The following is a 21,003-nucleotide window of genomic DNA, read 5'->3' as shown; positions in this document are numbered from 1 at the left end:
TAAGTATTTTGTTATTTAAGTTTATATATGTTTTGTAAAAATATGAACACTGTATACAATTTATTTACTAAAATAAAAATGTGTTTTGTACAATTGTGTGCTTGAAAATATATTAAAATTAAATAATGATAAGCATATTAAACGGATTTTTGGGTTTTATGATAAAAGTATAATAATAATAGATATTAGATATAGTAACTATACTAAATAATAATAAAATAAGTAAATAATGTATTATACAAAATGTAATATTAACTAATATTGTCCGAATATTTGTTTTAAGTTAACATAGTAGAAATCATGATGTTTAAGCACTTTTTGAACTTTAGCTTTTAATCTGCTATAAGCTATATATAATGGATCCTCAGTAGCTAATTGTATCTCCCTGTTTCTGAGCAATACTTTGTCAATGTCAAATAAAAACAGGTAATATCTTAATTGAAACAATAACTGGCCGACTGAATACTAAAAATATAAAATATACATCAAATTAATTTATCATTCATTCATTAAGCAAATAAATACATTTTTACTGAAGGGAAAAACATAATATCATGATTGATAATTTATTAAAAAACAATAAATAACGATTTCAGATTATTTTAAGATGATTATATGGTTTAAATTATACCAAGTAAAAGTGTTTAAATATATTTTATACTGAACAATCAAATTGTATTATTACTTGATGACGCAAATATAATATTTAAGATTATGTAACATTTCGAGCCTGGGTTCAGAGGAAAGTTTGAATTTCACTTTTTATACTGTTAACTCTCCATTATCAGTAGAACAGAGGGGGGAGGGGGCAACTATGTATAATCAAATTATGCGGTTAATCCACAAAATACGAGTTGAAACATTAATTATATTATTATATGGTTAAAAAATTAAACTATGAAATATTAAATAGTATTTAAAGAAGATTAGATGTACACATTCTATCTTTTTTTAAACATTAATTTACTATAAATAACATTTACATTTATTTTTTCACAAAAACATTTATTGTACCTACATAAACACTATTTTTAGTACTGTAGATAGTTTTAAGGAAGACCGCTGATAATTGAGAGTTGGCTGTATTAAAAAATATGTTAAGAGGGAATGATATGGTAATAAGTTTCAAGTTATCAAGACTATGATACTTGAAAATGTTGCAAATTCTTAGTACATAAACCACAAACAAGTAAGATAATAAATATTAACTGAGATTCTTACTTCTTTTTTTAACGTTCCTGATTCACATTGTATACAAACTTCGTCACTTGTTCGAGGAATATATTTGGTTTTATAATCACAAGTGTTTTCGTCACATACATACTGACTCTAAAAAATTAATTTAATTAAATTATAGTTTAGCAATGCGCAAACACACACATACATATTATATACAGTAAAACCTCTAAGTAACAGACACTATCAGTCATTGAAATTTTGTCTGCTATTCAGAGGGGGTAAATGTTTGAAATTAATAAAGTGTGTGTGTTTAAAACACTAAATAACAAAATAGATGAAACATTGGCTGTCAAGACAATCAATATTTAAATCATAATCATTTCATGTTGTTGTAATGTTGTAGTAATCGTTTGTGTTTTATAAATGTCCAGGGTTCTAAAACATCCGCTATTGGGAAGTTTCACTGTACATAGAATATCATAAAATAAAATGGAAACAACAATTAATTACCTTATAAAACTTTATTGTATGTTTTCTTATGGCTGACCATAAAGTATTTTCCAACATTCCAATAAATTTATATGGTGAAATATAACATTCTGAATTAGAACAATTTTCTAAGGAAAATTGTAATTTACCATTAGCCTAAAATAATAAATCATAATAATACATTTTTGAATGAGATAAATAATAATCTAAATAATACCGTTTTGATTGCTGGTGCGATAATTTCTACTTCAGTGTTACAGCCAAGACATTTGAATTTAAATCTAGATTAATGGTTTTAAACATTAATTAGTTCAACATAAAATAATATTGATATACACATTAAGAATTGTACTCACGGATCACAACTACTAAATCTTGTTGCATCATCCAAATCAATTGCATTTTCTTCAAGTGAATTCTCATAGATTGTCTTAGTCCTTTGATTTTGGTACTGAGCAGGATCAAGACCTATTTAAAAAAAAAAATTTTTATTTGCAAAAACATAAGGTATCTACAACCAAACCTAAATATTCAGCAATCATTTTAGCATCAATGTTTTCTAATGGTGCACATAGTCTCATTATCACTGGATGTATTTGTTGAGATAAATAATACTTGAAATCAATTTTTAACGAAGTATTGTTTTTTAGCTCATCTACATGATAAACTCTTTGATTTGATGCAAAATTTGTTCCATCCTATCAATCAAAACAGATATTTTTAACTACAGTTTCTCAATCAATTTATCATTGGCAATAAAAAAGTAAACTTACTTCACAAACCACATAAGACACAGTATCACCTTGTCTAAATTTAATACTTTGTTTGTTAAGCCGTTGAGCAATGGCTACATGTGGTAATGCTTTAGAATCTGAATAATCTTGAGGTGCTTTGGTCAATGTTTTACTGATGGCCAAAAGTCCCAATGGAACATTATTACCCTCACAATCGACTCTAAGTTTTTCTAATTGAGCACAAATATTCGATACTCTTTCTTCAGGAGACTGATCAGATAATATTTGTCTCAAGACAAATCTATATTAATAAATTATTTATAATTAGCAACTGTGTTATTATTAATACAGATGAACAAAAAGATTAATTTTACCGTCCAGCTTCTTGTGATAGTTGTGACCAATCCCTTCTCACAATATCCAACCCTTTGATCTCTTCCTTAGTTACAAATTCACCAGAGGGAAGTTTTGATATAGAAATAGCAGCATATTTTTTTTTTTTTAATAACAACATGTATTTAAAAATTCCATCAATATCTAATTCCACTTGTTTGTACATTTTATTGACTTCAGCTTTAATCTAACATCAAATAATACATATTTAAAAATGAGAAAAAAAGGAAATAATATGAAATACACACTTTAAAACCAATTTTCATAACTTGATCATAGTCAACACAGTTTGAATTGATCATCAATGAATCTGTATCTCCATAAATAACATCAAATGATAGTTTTTCAACTAATGCTTTAGTGCTAATTAATATTTCTCTTCCTTTAGCGGTAATTAATGCAGCCAATGGCTTAGCATAAAAACGGGAATGAGTAAATCCCAAACATCCATACATACTATTGGCAGTAAGTTTTAATGCAGTTTGTCTCAAATTATACTGTAACAAAAATATTATTTAAAACACATACCTAGTTTCATATGTTATTTACATTTTAGTCTTCAATTAAATATTTATAAATACAATCTATAAATCCTTTTTTGTCTCAATTGTATTGGAATTATTAATTGAGTAGCTCCAAAGTTAAGAAACCTATTAGTATTATGTACATGAACGATACATTTTTCATCTCTATAAAATATACTTGTAGACCAAAGCAATAAAACTAAATTATCAAATACTGACGCCTGACGACACCATTGTTATGTTATGTTATGTTAAAATTGAATTACTTAGATAGTAAAATTAAACTAAATCACCTGCTCCTTTAGTGTAGCAGATATTTTTGGATCATTCATTAACTTCTTTACTTCTCTTCGTGAATCCACCAACGACTTAATTTCAGCAGGTAAAATTCCACGAGCAACGGCTTGATTTGGAGTTAACTTTAATAATTCAGCTATTTCATCATCACTCTAATTTTTAAAATATGTGTTAATAAATTTAACATAATATTTAGTAGTATAATTTATATGAACCTCTTGAGAAACCAATGTTCGAAAGCTAACTGTAGTGAAGCAAATATTGTATTCTTGAATTATACTTGGATAAAGTGAATTGAAATCCATTAATAATATCATTTTGTCATAAAAGCCAATTTTTGGATCAAGTACAAGACCTCCTAAATATTGAGCTTTTTTACGGCCATTTTTTTTAGTATTCTCTTCTTCTACATTGTCTTCATTCTAATTAAATTGATAAAAATATTTAAAAAAATAAATAATAAATAATAAATATATAAAAAATGAACAAATATTTAAAAAAAAACTATTTACTTTATTCACTGATCTTTTTTTATATTGTTTATCGGGTAGTATATAACCTTTTTCATTAAAGGCATGTAATAATAGATACTCATTCCTTTCTGCACGGCCACCAATTAGGGTTCTGGATAGTAAATTTCCGGCGACTTTGGTTATTTGAAGTGCTAAAGGCAGTACATTCATTTGACACATAAGTCGCATTATGCATGATGTATCCATAATTGTAAATTTGATCAGTTGCATCAAAGATACAGCTGAACTGTAAATAAAAATTATAATACATATTCTTTAGTCTTATTTTTCAAAAAATATTAATTTATTCTAGAAACATACCAATACATATAACTGACTTCATCATCAGATAAATTAAAATGTTCATTTTCTTTGACATTAAGAATCTACAAATTAAAATCAATAATGATATAAGAACACAGAACAGAAATAAACAGGGTGAGGTGTTTGACACATGTCTAACTAACCTCGCTCTTATGCAAAATTTACCATTAACATTATTTAAAATTGTACATCAATGATAAAAAATCATCAAACATTAAAAATGATTTGGAGAAAAGAGCACCTAATTAGTATTTAATGATTATATGGTGTTATTTCAAATATTCTTAATTATAATTATTGAACTTTTAATTATTTCATAAGCATAATGTACATCAAGGAAAGGTTGGGCTCAACTTCATGTTGATTAAATCACCGAATAGTTATTCTTGTCTAGAACTACCTTCAATGTTTAATATAGCTTGATAATAACAAAACTTATCCGTAACCAACATGTACCTTATCTGCCCACTATATTTTAAATGTAAATAGCAAAAGCAAAAAAATGAGTTTAAACACATTAAACTATCAAGAAATTAAAAATATAGAGAAAATGTACACGATAGTGTCAGTTTTAAATTTATATTAGAGTAAGAAATAAAAACTAAAATTATAAAGATAAACATACAAAATATATATGTTATTTTGAACTTTGGATGATTATTAACGATAACTAATAAGCCCATCATAGCTAAATGAATCACAAAACTACATTACTATTTTATAGTCTAAGGCGATATTGAACGTTCCAAAAATGTATAAAGAAAAAACAAACATCACTGTGAAACTAACTGTTTCCTTGCTTAGCTCAGAACCTTAACATTATTATTAATTATTCATTTAACAACACAATATACCTGTTCGGATAACGAATATAAATCATAACTTCTTGCTTTAATCAATTCTTTTGCAGAAATTTGAGTATCACAAATCAATCTGCCACTGAGGACACTCTTTTCGCTCATAAATTTCCCCTAAAAATTAATACCAGTAATTAATATGTTGATGTGTAATTTATATATTATAATTACTTTTTTGGGAAATAAAGTTCTGCGAAGACGACCAATTTTTGACCAGTTTTGAATTTTATTAGCTTCTAAACGACCCACAAGCGTTGATAATATATAACTACATATATCATGTCCAATTATCATATCTGGATCAATTTTGGATAACTTAGCAAGAAAAAAAGTAAGTAATGCTCGTTCTGAATCCATTTTAATAATTTTAGAAGGATCTCCACATTTTTTTAATTCTTCTTGATATCGGAGCGGCCAGGGAATGTTACTTGGGCGTGATATTGCTAATTTAAAAATGATAATAAATAAATTTTATAGAAGTAGTATTAAACTATATTAAAGTTAATTTTTAATTTATTCATTTTATATATAAAAAAAACAAATAATTGCCTTAAAAAAGTTAAATAATAATTTTGAATATTCAGACTTTTATAATGATAAAGTGTGATTTAAAAGTAAAACAATTTACTAGGAAGTAAAATAGTATAAGTAATTATATTTAATACAATGTAATATAATTTTAATCACCACAAAAGAACTGATTATGAAGATGAGTCTGTGGAGCTTGATCTATTGGGAAATGTGTATGCACCAAACAGCTTAAAATTATTATTTCGTTTTGTTTTGTTTTTTTATTATATGTAATTCTTGGATTTAAAGTCATTATGACTATTGGCGGTGGTGAAGCAGTGGGTGCTAATTGTATATTTTTCATATCTGAACACAATACCTATAAAATATAATTTATTAATCATTAATTGGTGAAATGCAAAATGAGGAGAAATTTAATGTATCAACATGCATACATATACACATTATATTATATACCTCAATTTTGCACCAACTCATGGGATTATTTGAAAGTTGAGGAATTTTTATGTCCAACCAACAAGGTCCCTTAATCTTTTGATCTAAAAGCAGAAGCTCTAAGAATGAAGTATTTGTACCAAATACTCTGCTAAATGTTTTACCACTTAAGTCTTCAGGCAAAGGTGGATGGGAAGCCTAGATATATGAAAACGTACATATATATTAATGAAGATAGTTATTAAATATGTATATAAATATTTACTTACAGAATATCTTATCTCCAAATATTCACTTTCATCTGCAACATCAGGTAGGTCAAATGCATATTTTTTAGTAATTTTGCGTGATTTAAAATTTTGTATTTGATATTTGTCAGTGAGATTATTAAATTCATTATATACATCAACCATTTTAACTTCTTCATTGTCAGATGTCTGTATCAATATACATTATATTAAAAAGTAATTTAATTAATATTAATACTTTAAAATTTCAAGTTAGATCTTACTGTATTTCTTGGAAGTAGAAACATTCTTCTTTCAATATTTTTAACTACTACACAACAGCTTACATATGTATCAAAATTAACAGGCTTTACTTTGCCAAAAAGAAATACAACCCCAGGTTGTTTGAAAACGTCTTCAAATGCATCCAAGTAAAAAAAACGAAAAACCTAAAATTAAATCATCCAAATTGTTATATAACTAATAAATAATTTAAAGTAATGAGTTAATACAGTGAATATCACTTAATACAATTAATTGAAAAGGTATTTTAATATTCACTTTTAAAATTATTCATATTTAGATTACATTGCGGTGGGGGGGACCCCCCCCCCAACTAATGTAGAAAATAGTGTAGACAATACAGTGTGAATAGTATAACATTTATGAATATTTAAGCATTTTTCAAACCTCCCCCCCACTCCAAATTATTTTCCTGCATTAGTCCCTGTTAAATGAGTATGACTAAAGACAATGATTTAATTAATATTAAATGATGCGCACTGTATTATATTGTATAAATATGAATAAAAATAATGACAAACTTGAGTTCCATTCTTATCTGATGTTAGAGGCAGTTTAGAAGAAATATCATGTGGTAAAGCAACTTGTTCTTCCTCTTGAACACTATTTAATTTTAATTAAATAAATATTATTATAGTTAAACGTTTTTATTTGTATGATTTAAATTAATTTGTTTATTTAAATATATATCTGTCAAAGGGCATAAACTATCAATTAAACAAAATCGAGAGTATTTTAAAAAAATGGATCAAGTATTCTAATTGCTTATGAGGTTCAAACTAGTAAGGAGAAAACTTTATTTTTAATACAGATAGTTATACAAAATATAAACATGTATTTAAGTATTGTTGTAATAATAATGTAACACTAATAATATTATCTAAGGTAATTAATATTTAATTTAAAATAAATATCACATTGAAATTATCGAATAGGTTTGAGGCTTTTTCACTCTCCAAATTAGTATAGTATGATGAGGGATGTTTGTATCATCAGTGTATACCACCATTTTCTATTGTAGAAAGAAATGTTAAAGACATTTATTCTTAATTTTAGTAAAGTGAGGTTCTTCTAATAATTATTTCTCAAAAAGTAAATTAGGGGTTTTCTTCGTAAAATTAAAATTATACATAAATTACAAATTATTTAAAAATCAAGAAAATAACATTACTTTTCAATGGGCCACTTGGTCTCTTCAAATTCAATTTTAATTTCTGTTTTTGTCAACTCTTTTTTCACATTTAACTCTGAAAGTTCCATAAAACTTTTTTCTGCCTAAATACATTGAAGGATTATTTATAATTTGAAACATATTTGTGTATATTAATTTGTTATTTTATGTATACCTGGATAGCTTCTTCAAAATCAAAATCTTCAATACAGTCATCCATACTTTCATCAAATAATTCTTGTTTTATGGGATTTTCGGTTATCGATACAGACTGAAAGTTAAATAAAAAATGTTGATTCATATTACTAATTTGAATCTTATGGGCAACAACAATTCAATTACTTTTTTTATTGGTTCTGGGCTTAGTTCCTTAGCTTGAAAATTGTTTTTATTCACATCATCAGAATTATTTAATTTAGAACTTTGACTTTCTATGTTTTCATCAGCATTTTCTGTTTTTATAATGATGTTATTAACAGGTGTCCGAGGAGATTTTAGCACAGTAGAAAATGATTCTAAATATCCTCTATAAAACATTAATATTCAACTTTTTTTAAACTTAATAATTAGTTTGTGTAAGGGTCTGTGGATTTTATATTGTTAACTTTATTCTTAGATAGATTTGTCCTATACCTTAAATACATTTTAATATATGGCCAATGTTTGAGCACATACAAGAAAGTAATTAGACAATTTTTAAATTCAATTTGATACTAAAAATTATAACAATTTACTTCAATTTAAAAAATAATTATGATCATTAATATTATTATTATTAATATACTCTACCTGGTTTGACTTTCTCTTTTTATTTTTTCTGAAACTTTATTATGAACTAATCGTGGAGTCTTCGTAATTCCTGGTTTATCCAATTCTTGAATTAAATCATCAAGAATATCATCTTCGTTTAAATTAACTGGCACCTTAGTGAATGAATACATTTAAAATTGGAATATTAAAATACATTTTACACAAGATATACTTAAAATAATAATTGTGTAATAAATCCATTATGTTTTGGATGAAGGATTACAATTGACTCTAAATAAAGGTATTTTTAGAAGCATGTATAAATTTAAACAAATAAAAAAAGTAATCAAATACAAAGAAGTTCTTGGATTAAAAGGTTGACAAATGCTAAGTGCAGCAGAAACTATTACAGTAGTTTAGTGTCATTTGACACATATTTCATGCTAAAATTAAAAATATTTAATACATGTACCTCTTTTTTTTTTTTTATAGGCATATTAGCAAACATTTTCTGGATATCCCTATTTGAAGAGGAATGATCTTCATCAAAACTTTTATCAGCTCTACTTCTTTTTTTACCTCTTCCTTTTTTTTCTTCTTTGACAATAGATTCTTCGTCCAAATCATCATCAAAAATTTCTCTTCCATCTTCAACATATCCATCAACATCAACTAGCAGAAAACAATTTAATATTAGAATACATTTTATACTAAATATGAGATGCATTTGTAAATTAAATAATATTTATTTACAATCATCAACAATCCAATTATCCTGTTGTCGTTTAACAACTCTATCAGTGTATTCTTGTTCTGAAATTTCTTCATAAACATTTTTCATTGGTTCTACTTCGTATTTATGCTTAGTTCCATCAGATTTGAGCTTTTTCAATTTCGCTAAAGCTTCAAAACGACTTGTTTGCCCAGCTTTTTGACGTTTAGGTCTTGATGTCTCTATTAAGTATGTAAATTATAAATATTATATTATACTACATACATCCACGAATTGCCTTTTCCGAAGTAAATTAAACTTACCTGGATTATCATTCATTTTTGAAATTAATTAAGCAAAATCATTCATTCATTTACAGTGGATAATATTTTTAACTGTTGGCATTTAGTAGGTAAATAAAATATGTATTTTTTAATAATAATTCAAATTTATAAAATTTATACTTGGTAAAAACTAAATAAATGTCCGTAAATAATAAAATTAATTGCAAAAAGTATTATTCATAATATTGATATTATACAATAAAAACACAACATAACCTAAAATAATTTAGGATTTCCCGCCAATAAGCAGATTAACCAATATTATTTTTTAGTACAAAGAATAACCACGGTTAATGATACAAAATGGAAAATATCTAAAAAATATTATTTCGAATGGACGGTGATACCACAGACTGAACTACTGAAGAGATATCGATACTATTACTTGTGATATGCATGTTTGTTTATGATGTACAATGTTTATCATTAACCATAATTAATCATTATATAGTAATAGTTGAGTATTCGGTTTTGTACTTACCTTTTTGGGTTTGACACCTATTGTCCATTTTCAATGTATTGTAGTTCTATACTCGACATTTTAGAATTTCAGATCATCATGGTCCATTGAAGAATGTACATATTTTGATGATACTTCCTGAAGGATTTTTTTTCCAACTTGATGTTTTAATATTTAGTGTTTTCGATCATCAACTACCTATTGACATAATATATTGTGATAAAGATTTAAACAAAACTTCACTATAAATGGTTCAAAGTCATGGATTTGGATAAACCATCTGAAATAATGCAAGGAGAAAACGACAGTATTAAATCTGGTAAGATATAATAAAATATTTTTTAAATAATTCTACGTAAATTACAAATATATGTCTTATTTTTATTTTGGACAATATAATAACTATAGCAATTTATTTAATTGTAGAATTGTTCTTTTTGATTGCCAAGTTTCTGAAGGATAGTCAATTTAAAAATGCTTTTGAAGTAAGATATTAACATAAGTATTTTTAATTATTTAATCTAAAAACAATTGGATTGTTATGTATGTAAAGCATTTATAGTTAAAACACCAACTAATTCTTAACATTAGGTGTTAATATTTACTCCCTTTTTTGGTGATTCTGTGTATTTATTTATTTTATTTTTTTCACAGGCACTTAAATTGGATTTGAACGAATCAAATGTAAGATATGACTTAGAACAATTATATTATAGTTGTATTTTCAGTAAAGATGTATTTTATTTTTAGATCCTACCAACACGTATCGATTTTTTAGGAGAAGAAAACCATCAAACGTTTGATGAACTGGTATTATATATTATTATTTAAAATATTCATACAATATAAAAAAAACATACTATAACAAAGTAATAGAAACAAATATATTTTACCAGCAGTATGACAAAAAAAAAACTTGATAATTAAAGTTTTTAAGGTCTTCAAAATAGATATACCTACTTATAATTATAAGTATTATATCAATTGTTAAAATTTATGAATTTCATTAAATATAGTATATACAATCATTAATTTTTTAACTACACATGTGGCTCAACAATAATTTAAAATATATTTTATAACTAATGAATATAAAGCTAAGCAAAATCTCATTATAAAATGTTATTTATTTTAATATAATCTTAATCCTTAAGTATCAACAAATTCAAAGAGTGTAGTAATGTATCTACACTTAATGAAATTCATGATAATCTAGATAATTATTACAAATTTTAATTACCGTTTAATCGTAATGTTTTATTATTCAACCCAGTTAATCAGGCTTCCTAAATTTATGAAATTTTTTTTGATTATATTGTCAGAAGCTACTGAAATCATTTTTGAAGTTATGTTTGTTTATAAGTTGTTACATATTACAAAAAAAATATCTCTAGTGGTTTTCACTTGTTGCTTCACTCATTTAAAATTATACATTTTTTTTATAATAAATGAAACCAATCTGGTCCAATCTTGGTCCAAAAATGCTTCTTAAAAGCGGCTTCTTCTGTATTAGTATTTTTTACATAACACAACATTTTCAAATATTTTTGCTCTTTTTGAGCTATTTTTAGTCTTAGACTTAAGCCATTTTCTATTTTTATTAGTTTTTTTTAAAATTATCGTTGAACAATTTTTCACTAGGTCAAAAAAGGAGTAGAGTTTATGCTAAAGTTTTTATGAGTGTCTGTTAGAAATTTTACAAAATCAATTTTTAATTATTTTGTATTAGATTCATTAAAAAAATTTTTCTATATCTAAGATTTGATAATTTAGTACAAAGTTTCTCATATATATTTCATAATTAACCAAAAATTATATAAACACAGTTTTTTAATATATGTAGGTATTATAAGTTCAAAATTAAATATTTTAAGGGGGAATTAAACCATTGTTTTTTATGTGCACATATGTTTGTATAAAAAATATTAAATAAACTTGAGCTTATTAGATTTGAAATAAAAATACTGTTTATTTTAATTATAATTAATATATTTCATTTCTACTAAAATCATTTAAATTAATGCTTAAAAATAATATCATTAATTATTAAAAAATTTGATAAATGTAGTTACATATTTGAACTATTTACATAATGATCACTTTTCATTATATTGCACAGAGTGTAGTATAAGTATATGACTAATCCAATAACTTTTGTTATAATAAATATTTAAAAAAAATTATATTTTTATATAATAGTGTAGTATACATTTTTTCATTTTTATTTCTTGAAACTAAAAATCACATTTTTAATATTTGATTCAAATTTTTTTGGAAAATTTCAAAATAGCCAACTCGTAAATCTATTTATAAGAACAATTTTGATGGTAAAAAATATTTATCTATGTCTAGTAGTTTATTTTTTAGAGTCTTAAAATCAACAATTTTTGGAGTAAATTAATTTTGTCAATGTATTATTTTTCTATATTAAATCATAAATGATTTTTTTTAAACAGTTTTATGATCATCAATCATAGTTAAATAGGTTTTGTGATAGCAAACATATTATAATAAGAAAGAAAAATTATTTTCTATACTACTTTTGATATTTTTTTTTAGGAAAGAAAGTATAATCATATTAAATCCAATCACTTGTTAGACATTTGTAAACGCATCAGATTATTAAGCAACTATGAAAAATCCTCAGTACCAGTGGTTTTCTCATTACTTGGAAAAGGAAGCTTTTCACTTGTTAATACACAAAGTACATTGTTCATAAACTTACATTATTTGAATAAGTATTTAAAATGCTTTTCTGTGTTTTAGAAAAACGTAAATACCTTTCACTTGCCGATTGTGTTACACGGCAACATAATGCTTTGCCATTGCCTCCTTTACATATTCGAGGTCAAAACATTGGTAACTATTTATTAACAACACATCTGTCCCATTTATTTACTTAAATTATATTTTTCAGTTAAAGTGCTTTTTGGTCGTGAAACGTCTGGTTCAGTAGATAAAAGATATTTACTTCCTGTATCCAAATTTTCAAATGTGGAATTTCATGGACGAGTTCTTGGCCATTTGACTGCTGTTTACTGTGTCTGCTTTGATACGACTGGAAGATATATAGCTACTGTATGTTAAATGTAAATACAATTTTATATGATTTAACATTTTTATTTATTTTAGGGAGCTGATGATTATTTAGTTAAATTGTGGGAGGCTAATACTGGAAGACTTTTATCAACATTGAGAGGGGCTAGTGCTGAAATAACAGATATAGCAATCAACACTCAAGCCACATTAATTGCAGCTGGAAGTATGGATAAAGTATTGAGAGTCTGGTGTCTTCAAACAGCTAGACCAGTAAGTTATAATAATAAGTTTTTAAATAAAAATATATGAACACAAATTTGATTGCTTTATTTAGATTGCTCATATCGTAGCACACGCCAGTATGATTGTAACTGTGAATTTTTGCCCTCAAACATTTAACGGACTTGGTTATATAGCTTCTACTAGTACTGATGGTTCAGTTGTGTTTTGGCCATTTCGATCTAATAATGGAAATACAATTTTTGAGTGAGTTGTTAAATTATTTTATCTTTGAAGTTTTTTAATTGCAATGTATTTATATTTATTTGTTTGATATGATACTAAACATTTATTTTTACTCTTACAGATCTAACTTAACTGTTTATAATGAGCGTATGCGACCTGGTAGCGCCAAAATACTTTGTGGTGCTTTTTCAGCTGGAGGTGTAATGTTTGCTACAGGTAGTGCTGACCATAATGTCAGAGTGTACAAAATGACACCCCCTTCACCAGATGCATCAGCTCCAGTGCGCTTAATGGAAGTCGAAGCTCATTCTGATACTGTTGACTCTATACAGTGGGCTCATAGTGGTTTACGATTTAGTTCTGGCTCAAAAGATGGAACAGCTTTAATTTGGGCTTACAAAAATCAAGAGTGGAAGTATAAAACATTGCACATGACAACAAAGTTAAAAAAAAAGTTAGTTAAAGCAAAGTATATATTAGTATTTAAAACATATTTTTAAGAAAAACAATTTAAAAAAATATAAAATAATTTATAGTCTTGTGGAAAAAAAATCTGATGAAGAACTTAAGCAAATTAAACCATCTGTAACATACTTATGTTGGGATCAAAGTGATCGTTGGATTATTACTGCGTGTACAGACATGACTATAAAAGTTTGGGATTCATTTACAACTGAACTTCTACAAGTTATGACTGGACATAAAAAAGAAGTATATGTTTTAGAATCACATCCATTTCATTCTAAGGTTTGTACGGGCTCCTCTGTATTATAACATATTTAAAAGTTAACACATTTATTTTACTTCAGATTTTGTTGAGTGCTGGTCATGATGGCAAGATATTTGTATGGAATATTATAAGTGGAGAAGTATTGGTATCATTTCAGAATTCTATTGAAGGTCAAGGTTTTGCTGCATTATATGATGCTAAATGGTCACCAGATGGGACAATGTTTTCAGTGACCGATTCACAAGGTCATTTATTAACTTATGGATTAGGAATACCTTCACCCTACAGAAAAGTATATTATTTTATCAAAATAATTATATTTTACCTTATTCGGTAGTTATTATAATTTTCAGTAATAATAAATAATAAATATGTTCTAGGTTCCATATGAAGTATTTTTTCATACTGATTATCGACCATTGTTACGGGCAGCAGATCATTCCGTATTAGATGAACAAACTAACATGGAACCACATTTAATGCCTCCTCCATTTTTGGTTGACTCTGATGGTTCGCCTTATCCTCCTGAAATTCAAAAACTAGTTCCTGGAAAAGAAAATGAAGGTCTCTTACAATTAGTGGCAGATGTAATAATTAACGAACTGGGTTAGTAACCATAATTTCATTTCGCCTTCAAACATTCAGTAAAAATACACCTCAATTGTAAAATCATTACATTCCTGGCTTTGTTCAAAATTTAAAACACGAAAATGTTGGTAATATTTTTTTTTTAGGCCGAACTGAAGTTATTGGAATTCGAGGAACTGCTAACATGAACACTGTTGAGCATTTATCTAACAATTCACCTAATCAGTCCAGTATGTACAAAATTGTTATTTTGTATAATATATTAACATTAATATTATGAACATTATTACATCTTTAGGAGTTATTAGTTTACATCCATCAGTAGAACAAAATAGTAGTTCATTTTCATTTGAAAATAGACCAAGAATTATTTGTAAGCCATTAAAACCATCAATAATGGATCAGATTCAAAACCGAATGTATGTTTATAATGAAAGTTTTAAAGGTCTTTTTTATACAAGCATGATTATTGTATTATCAGTGTCCTTAAAAACTTAACAGTATATATAACATTTTGTTAATAAATATGTATTATACATTAAAAAATGTTTTTCCAGAAAAATGTTGGGAGTTATGGAAGAAGAAGAGTTTACTTTAGAAAGTGATAAACCACTAGTAGTTGATGAAAAGCCACAAGTTTTATCTGTTAAGCCAAAAAAGAAGCCTCAAGCAAAACATTCATATAGTACTAGAGCAACTAATGTAGAAAATGATCCACAGGTTAATTAAATAATTATATTTTCATTAAATTCAATATTGTGTTCAAGCAGCCAAAATATTAATACTATTATTTAAATTTTATTTCAGGAAAATAGATCATCATCTAATCCTGAAGAATCTGAAGAGGAAGATGCTGATTATACAGATGGAATTGGTTCAGATGGAAAAGTTGAATCATTGACAGATAGTGATTCTGGTGGTACTAGTTCAGAATATTCTGATTGGGTGGCTGATAGTGGCACCAATCTTGAACCCCCTAAACGTACTCAACATCGAAGACGTCGTGTTAAGAGACCTACTACTCCGCCTTCATCTCCGTCACCTCCGTCATCTCCACATGAAGGACCTAAAACAGTGCCTCCTCGAAAAGTACAAAAGGTAAATGTTAAATGTTCAAACAATTTTTTTCCATAGTTTTATATATTATATTATTTTTATTATTAGGATGTTCCAGAAATATATAGACCTTCTGAATGGTTTTCAGAAGTGTTACCAAAAAAATCACCTTATTGTCCTCAAATGGGTGATATTTTAATGTTTTTTGAACAAGGTTATAATTTATATTTGGAAGCAGTTGAAGCTAAAAAAGTTTATAAATTAAAAACAACACAATCTACTCCATGGGGGGAATTAGAACTTAAAGTAAGACATTTTGAACATTTTTAAAATATTTATAGAATTTTATTTAATATTAATTTATCAATTAATGATTAGGAACCTCAAATGGTAAAAGTAATTGGAATAAAATATGAGATTAGACCACCTCGTTTGTGTGGTTTGCGTTTAGCTGTATTGAAAGAAAACGGTGATCATACTTCTTTCAGTTTTGACCTAAAGTACCATGATATGCAAGATGTAATTGACTTTTTAGTTCTACGACAAACATATGAAGCTGGATTAGCAAGAAAATGGAAAGAAGGTTTGTTAATTTATTTCAAATATTTAAATTCACGTTCAAGTAATTAATTATTTTAATTTATTGAAGGTCAACGATTCCGAAGTATGATAGATAATGCTTGGTGGTGTGGTAAAATTGTTGAACAAAGCACTTCCCGGTCACCTTTCTTGTGCTATCAAGTTCTTTGGGATAATGGTGAAAAGGAAAATTTAAGTCCTTGGGATATGGAACCTATAAACCCTAAAAGTATGATTTGTTTAGTTGATATTTATGTATTTTACTATTTTTTTCTTAATTTATGTTTGTTAATTGTTATTATTATAAATAAAGGAGAACCACTAAATGGTATGTCATTACCAGTGACTACTAAAGAAATTAAAGATATATTATATCGACCAGAGTCTGGCAATAAAGAGTGGCCTAGTGGGTCTCGAGATTTAATTTGTGACCGGATATTGAGAGGATTACATGATCTTATGGGAATGTCACTTGCAGAACCATTCCTTGCACCAGTGGACATACAAGAGTATCCATCTTATGCATATATTGTGGAATATCCTATCGATCTATCAATCATAAAAGTAAAATAGCTTATAAATATTAAAAACTGTAATAATAAACCTAATTCAATTATTTGATGTTCAATTTTAGGCAAGATTAGAAAATCGTTTTTACAGACGCCTAGCGGCTGTACAGTTTGATGCAAGATACGTAGCAAGTAATGCTGAAAAATTCAATGAAGAAGGTAGCGATATAGTGAGAAGTGCTCAAATTATCACTGAAATCTTATTGAAAATTATTAAGTATGTTTTACAGATTTTTGTATTTATAATATTTTATTTTCAATATATTAAACATTTATTATTTAAAACGTTGGTTAACTAAAATAAACTTCATTCTTATTTAAAATTTAATGTTTCAAAATGTTCTTTTTACTCGATTATTTTGTTCCTCGTGATCTTTGAGGGGTTATTGGTAAGACTAAAGGGTCAACTGTATTTTAATAAAACTTACATTTTTACAGATCTCCTTCACCAGTTGAAGTTCCTTCTCTGTGTCGCCAGTTACTACAAAATTATAAAAATAATGAAGAAGAAAAAAAAAATGTACTCACCGATGATCGATCACGTAAATTAAGGCCTAGATCATTAAGAGAAAGAAGTCGACGAGAATCTAATCAGCCATTTAATTGGAAATTGGAATGTAAAAATTTTTTGAAACTTATGTGGTTGTCAAAAAATAGTACCCCTTTCAGGTAAAAGTTTAAAACTATTGGCATGTACCAATGATTAATCTAATTTTGTAGAAAAAATATTTAGCTTATTTAGTGTTGTTTACTTGCACTTATTCATTAATAACTTACAGTATACTTATAGTAATCGATTCATGTGCTGTTGATCTACTGTGATCCAGTGGATAATGTGATATAAATAACTCGTGTTAAAGGGCTTGAACTTATTAAAACCAAAAAAATTTTTATACTTTAAAGATATGTTTTAACCCAGTTGAAGGGTATTTTATATCAAATCGAGGGATGTTTGAAAAAATTTAGTTAATTTTTTTTACAGCTGCCATCGGCAAAGGGAAAATATTGTGCTACTGTGTCTATCCATACACAGTATTATTGGTATACCAGTTGTGAATTATTAGAAAAAAATTATGATCCCTTTTTTATTTATTTGAAGTTATTACTTATAGGCTGATGGAATCATAATTGTACTGGTATGGTTGTTCACAAAAGTCTGATAACTTTAAGTTTCCCTTTGTTTTATCTTAGTATAATAATAATAGGTGATAAATTAATCTAAATTTAAAATGTTATTTTGGATATCTTAGTTTCACTTTATCAGTGTAATATTCCAATCACTTTTTTGTTTATCATTGTAAATAATAAAGAATTTCTATTATTATAGGGTAACTTAATAATGTTGAATATTCATTAAAAATAACTTAATATTTTAGAGAACCAGTTGACTATAGTAAATATCCGGATTATGAACGAGTCATTAGTACACCAATGAATTTAACAACCATTCGAGAAGATTTACGTGGAGATAATTACAATACACCTCTAGATTTTTGTGAAGATGTTAGACGAGTATTTAATAATGCACAAACTTATTTTCAACTTTATCCTGATGAAAAGGTATGTTTTATTCATTATAATTTAGTTAAGATAGTTCTACATTTAAAAAAGTTAAATTTATAATTTGGTGATGGCCATGAGTGACAAACAAGGAGATCCATGTACTCCTCAACTTACTGGTGGGTGGTACATGCTCGACCCCATTGACAACAATATTATGTTTAAGAAATTTTCAGAATAAAATTAAATACTTTTATAACTATTTACGAGTTATTCGGGTTTATAACTCAATTACTTGATGAAAACAAAACAAAATTTTATGTATTTTCATATAATCACATTAAAAAAAATCAAACAGGAAAGTACATTGTTCAAAAATAAATATTTATGATTTATAACTAATAAACATTTATTTATGTTAAAGTTGGAACAAATTACTCAAGAAATGATTACTATGTCGGAAGAGAACATTACTCAAATACTTAAAAATTGGGAGAAACAATCATCCAGACGCCCCACATGTATGTAAAATATCTTAATACAAATTGAATACATTTTTAATCATCATACATGTTTTTTTGTATTTAGCTATAGTAAGTCAGTTAAGTTCACGTCCACAAAGAAGATGTCGCTTGAAGAGACAAAGAGACTTAGATAATAGCCCAAGTGAAGATGAAAGTGATGATGATTTTAATTTAAGAACTAAAAGACCACGTAGATTAAAAAGAGTTACAATTAAAGAGGAAACTACAGATCAATCATCATCAGAAGAAGAAATAAAGTTTGATCCTAACCAACCTTCAACTAGTTTTGCACATAGTAAGTTTTTTTATAAAGAGTTAATTATTTATTTTTATTCATAAATCAATTGATTTTAGATGATAGAAGTGAATCTAATCGTGTAAAAGTAAAAAAATCATTGGATATGCCATCGACCAGTTATGATATTAAAGAAGAAGTTCAAAGTGATGATGAAACACCACTCAGGCGTCATTCGTCAAGAATTCGTAAATCTACTTACCGTGTACAAGAGAATAATGATGAGAGTGATGATGATGATGAGTACACTCCTATTGAACGTCAACGGCCAAAACGATTAGTTAAATCGCTTCCAAAAGATAATGATAATGATAGTGATGATGAAGTTATGCCTACCAAACCATCTCACAGTAGGAGAATCCCAGTATGCGCAGAAAGATTTGAAGTACCCCCTATTACTAGAAGACAACCTTCCAGATTTCATGATGAAGAAGATGATGAAGAGGAAGATCAACCTACTAGAGCTAGAGCTACCCGATCAAGATTTATAAACACCGAGGAAACTGATCAGAGAGGAACAAGAAATTTGAGAAAGAAAAAACGTTGGGATTATGCCAAAATGTTAGATGTATCTGGTGTAAGTAGTGAAGAAGGTGCTGATGACTGGAAACCTACACCAAAGTTTTCCAAAAAAATACCTTCCCGTCATAAAAGTCAAGCGTTAAGGACCAAAAAAAGAAGGAATTATACCGAACGCAGTGATCAGAGCTGCAGTAGTGATGATAATAATGATGATGATGATGAAGAAGACGACGAAGAAAATAGTGTTAATATAAGAGTATCTGTCAGTAGCAGAGGACGGATTAGAAAATTAACAGCAGAAGCCAAAGCACATTTGTTTCGAAGGTAATAAAAATTATTGTTAACTTTTATCATTTCTTTACAATTGTATTATATGTTTTAATATTTTTAATATTATTTTAAAATTAAATTGTCAATATAATATACAAAAAACTACAGACAAATATGATTATTGATGATGAACATTCTATATAATTATTTAATTATAATGTTAGTACATTAGGATACATTTAATACCTAATTATATTTTTATATCTATTAGCATGGTATTGAATATTGTAGAAATTCAAATTGTTGTCTTGAAAATCTAGATTTATTTTCAATTAACTCTGTTTTTATAGTCATGACATATGCATTGCATTATAATATTAATATGTAAGCTATTGAGATTATATTATGTTATAATATTGGTCAGGCATATTTTGACAATTTTATTTTTATTGTTTTTAATATTTAAAATAATTATGACAATTTTAAGAAAAAATGTAAGATATTGATTAAAAGAATAATTTTAAAATATATAACTAAGTATGAAAGCACCTATATTTTTTTAAAATGTTTATTGTGTTTAAATTATTTAGGTTTTTATTTTATTAGTACCTATAAAATACAAAC

General features: G+C 26.6%; 2 protein-coding genes across 2 annotated transcripts; one reads left to right on the top strand and one right to left on the bottom strand.

Annotated features, from left to right (window-relative positions):
* Positions 1 to 211: 211 nt before the first annotated feature.
* On the bottom strand, positions 212 to 9,912 carry LOC111028425 (DNA polymerase alpha catalytic subunit). The gene is made up of 27 exons (XM_022307069.1): positions 9,762 to 9,912; positions 9,480 to 9,680; positions 9,199 to 9,398; positions 8,766 to 8,899; positions 8,319 to 8,502; positions 8,152 to 8,247; positions 7,977 to 8,080; positions 7,327 to 7,408; positions 6,787 to 6,951; positions 6,545 to 6,712; positions 6,297 to 6,473; positions 5,997 to 6,198; positions 5,481 to 5,752; positions 5,307 to 5,423; positions 4,450 to 4,514; positions 4,129 to 4,375; positions 3,832 to 4,038; positions 3,613 to 3,768; positions 3,044 to 3,292; positions 2,777 to 2,982; positions 2,442 to 2,703; positions 2,192 to 2,366; positions 2,025 to 2,136; positions 1,886 to 1,949; positions 1,690 to 1,824; positions 1,222 to 1,329; positions 212 to 465 (listed from the first exon to the last, which is right to left on the bottom strand). The coding sequence occupies exons 1-27, from the start codon at positions 9,775 to 9,777 to the stop codon at positions 256 to 258; spliced, it is 4,314 nt and encodes a 1,437-aa protein (XP_022162761.1). The 5' UTR covers positions 9,778 to 9,912; the 3' UTR covers positions 212 to 255.
* Positions 9,913 to 10,503: 591 nt separating this feature from the next.
* On the top strand, positions 10,504 to 20,533 carry LOC111028424 (PH-interacting protein). Its single transcript, XM_022307068.1, has 27 exons — positions 10,504 to 10,561; positions 10,669 to 10,727; positions 10,897 to 10,926; positions 10,993 to 11,052; positions 12,802 to 12,946; positions 13,009 to 13,101; positions 13,160 to 13,320; positions 13,375 to 13,551; positions 13,616 to 13,767; positions 13,868 to 14,200; positions 14,283 to 14,493; positions 14,556 to 14,768; positions 14,857 to 15,082; positions 15,211 to 15,294; positions 15,363 to 15,483; positions 15,622 to 15,784; positions 15,872 to 16,162; positions 16,229 to 16,426; positions 16,499 to 16,703; positions 16,770 to 16,928; positions 17,013 to 17,263; positions 17,334 to 17,485; positions 17,707 to 17,937; positions 18,645 to 18,828; positions 19,193 to 19,289; positions 19,357 to 19,587; positions 19,647 to 20,533. The coding sequence occupies exons 1-27, from the start codon at positions 10,504 to 10,506 to the stop codon at positions 20,435 to 20,437; spliced, it is 5,076 nt and encodes a 1,691-aa protein (XP_022162760.1). The 3' UTR covers positions 20,438 to 20,533.
* Positions 20,534 to 21,003: the final 470 nt, after the last annotated feature.

This window comes from Myzus persicae, unplaced genomic scaffold, assembly GCF_001856785.1.
Source record: "Myzus persicae strain clone G006 unplaced genomic scaffold, MPER_G0061.0, whole genome shotgun sequence".
NCBI lineage: Eukaryota > Metazoa > Arthropoda > Insecta > Hemiptera > Aphididae > Myzus > Myzus persicae.
Note: the sequence above shows the minus strand (reverse complement) of the source record. Positions and strands in the feature narration are given on the sequence as shown.

Coding starts and splice junctions, on each gene's coding strand:
- LOC111028425 (XM_022307069.1), bottom strand. Junction 7,409..7,976: donor ACCAAGTGGCCCATTGAAAA/GTAATGTTATTT, acceptor AAAATTAAATAG/TGTTCAAGAGGAAGAACAAG. Junction 2,983..3,043: donor TTATGAAAATTGGTTTTAAA/GTGTGTATTTCA, acceptor ATTTGATGTTAG/ATTAAAGCTGAAGTCAATAA.
- LOC111028424 (XM_022307068.1), top strand. CDS start 10,504: ATGGATTTGGATAAACCATCTGAAATAATGCAAGGAGAAAACGACAGT. Junction 14,494..14,555: donor CACATCCATTTCATTCTAAG/GTTTGTACGGGC, acceptor ATTTTACTTCAG/ATTTTGTTGAGTGCTGGTCA. Junction 19,588..19,646: donor TTCAACTAGTTTTGCACATA/GTAAGTTTTTTT, acceptor AATTGATTTTAG/ATGATAGAAGTGAATCTAAT.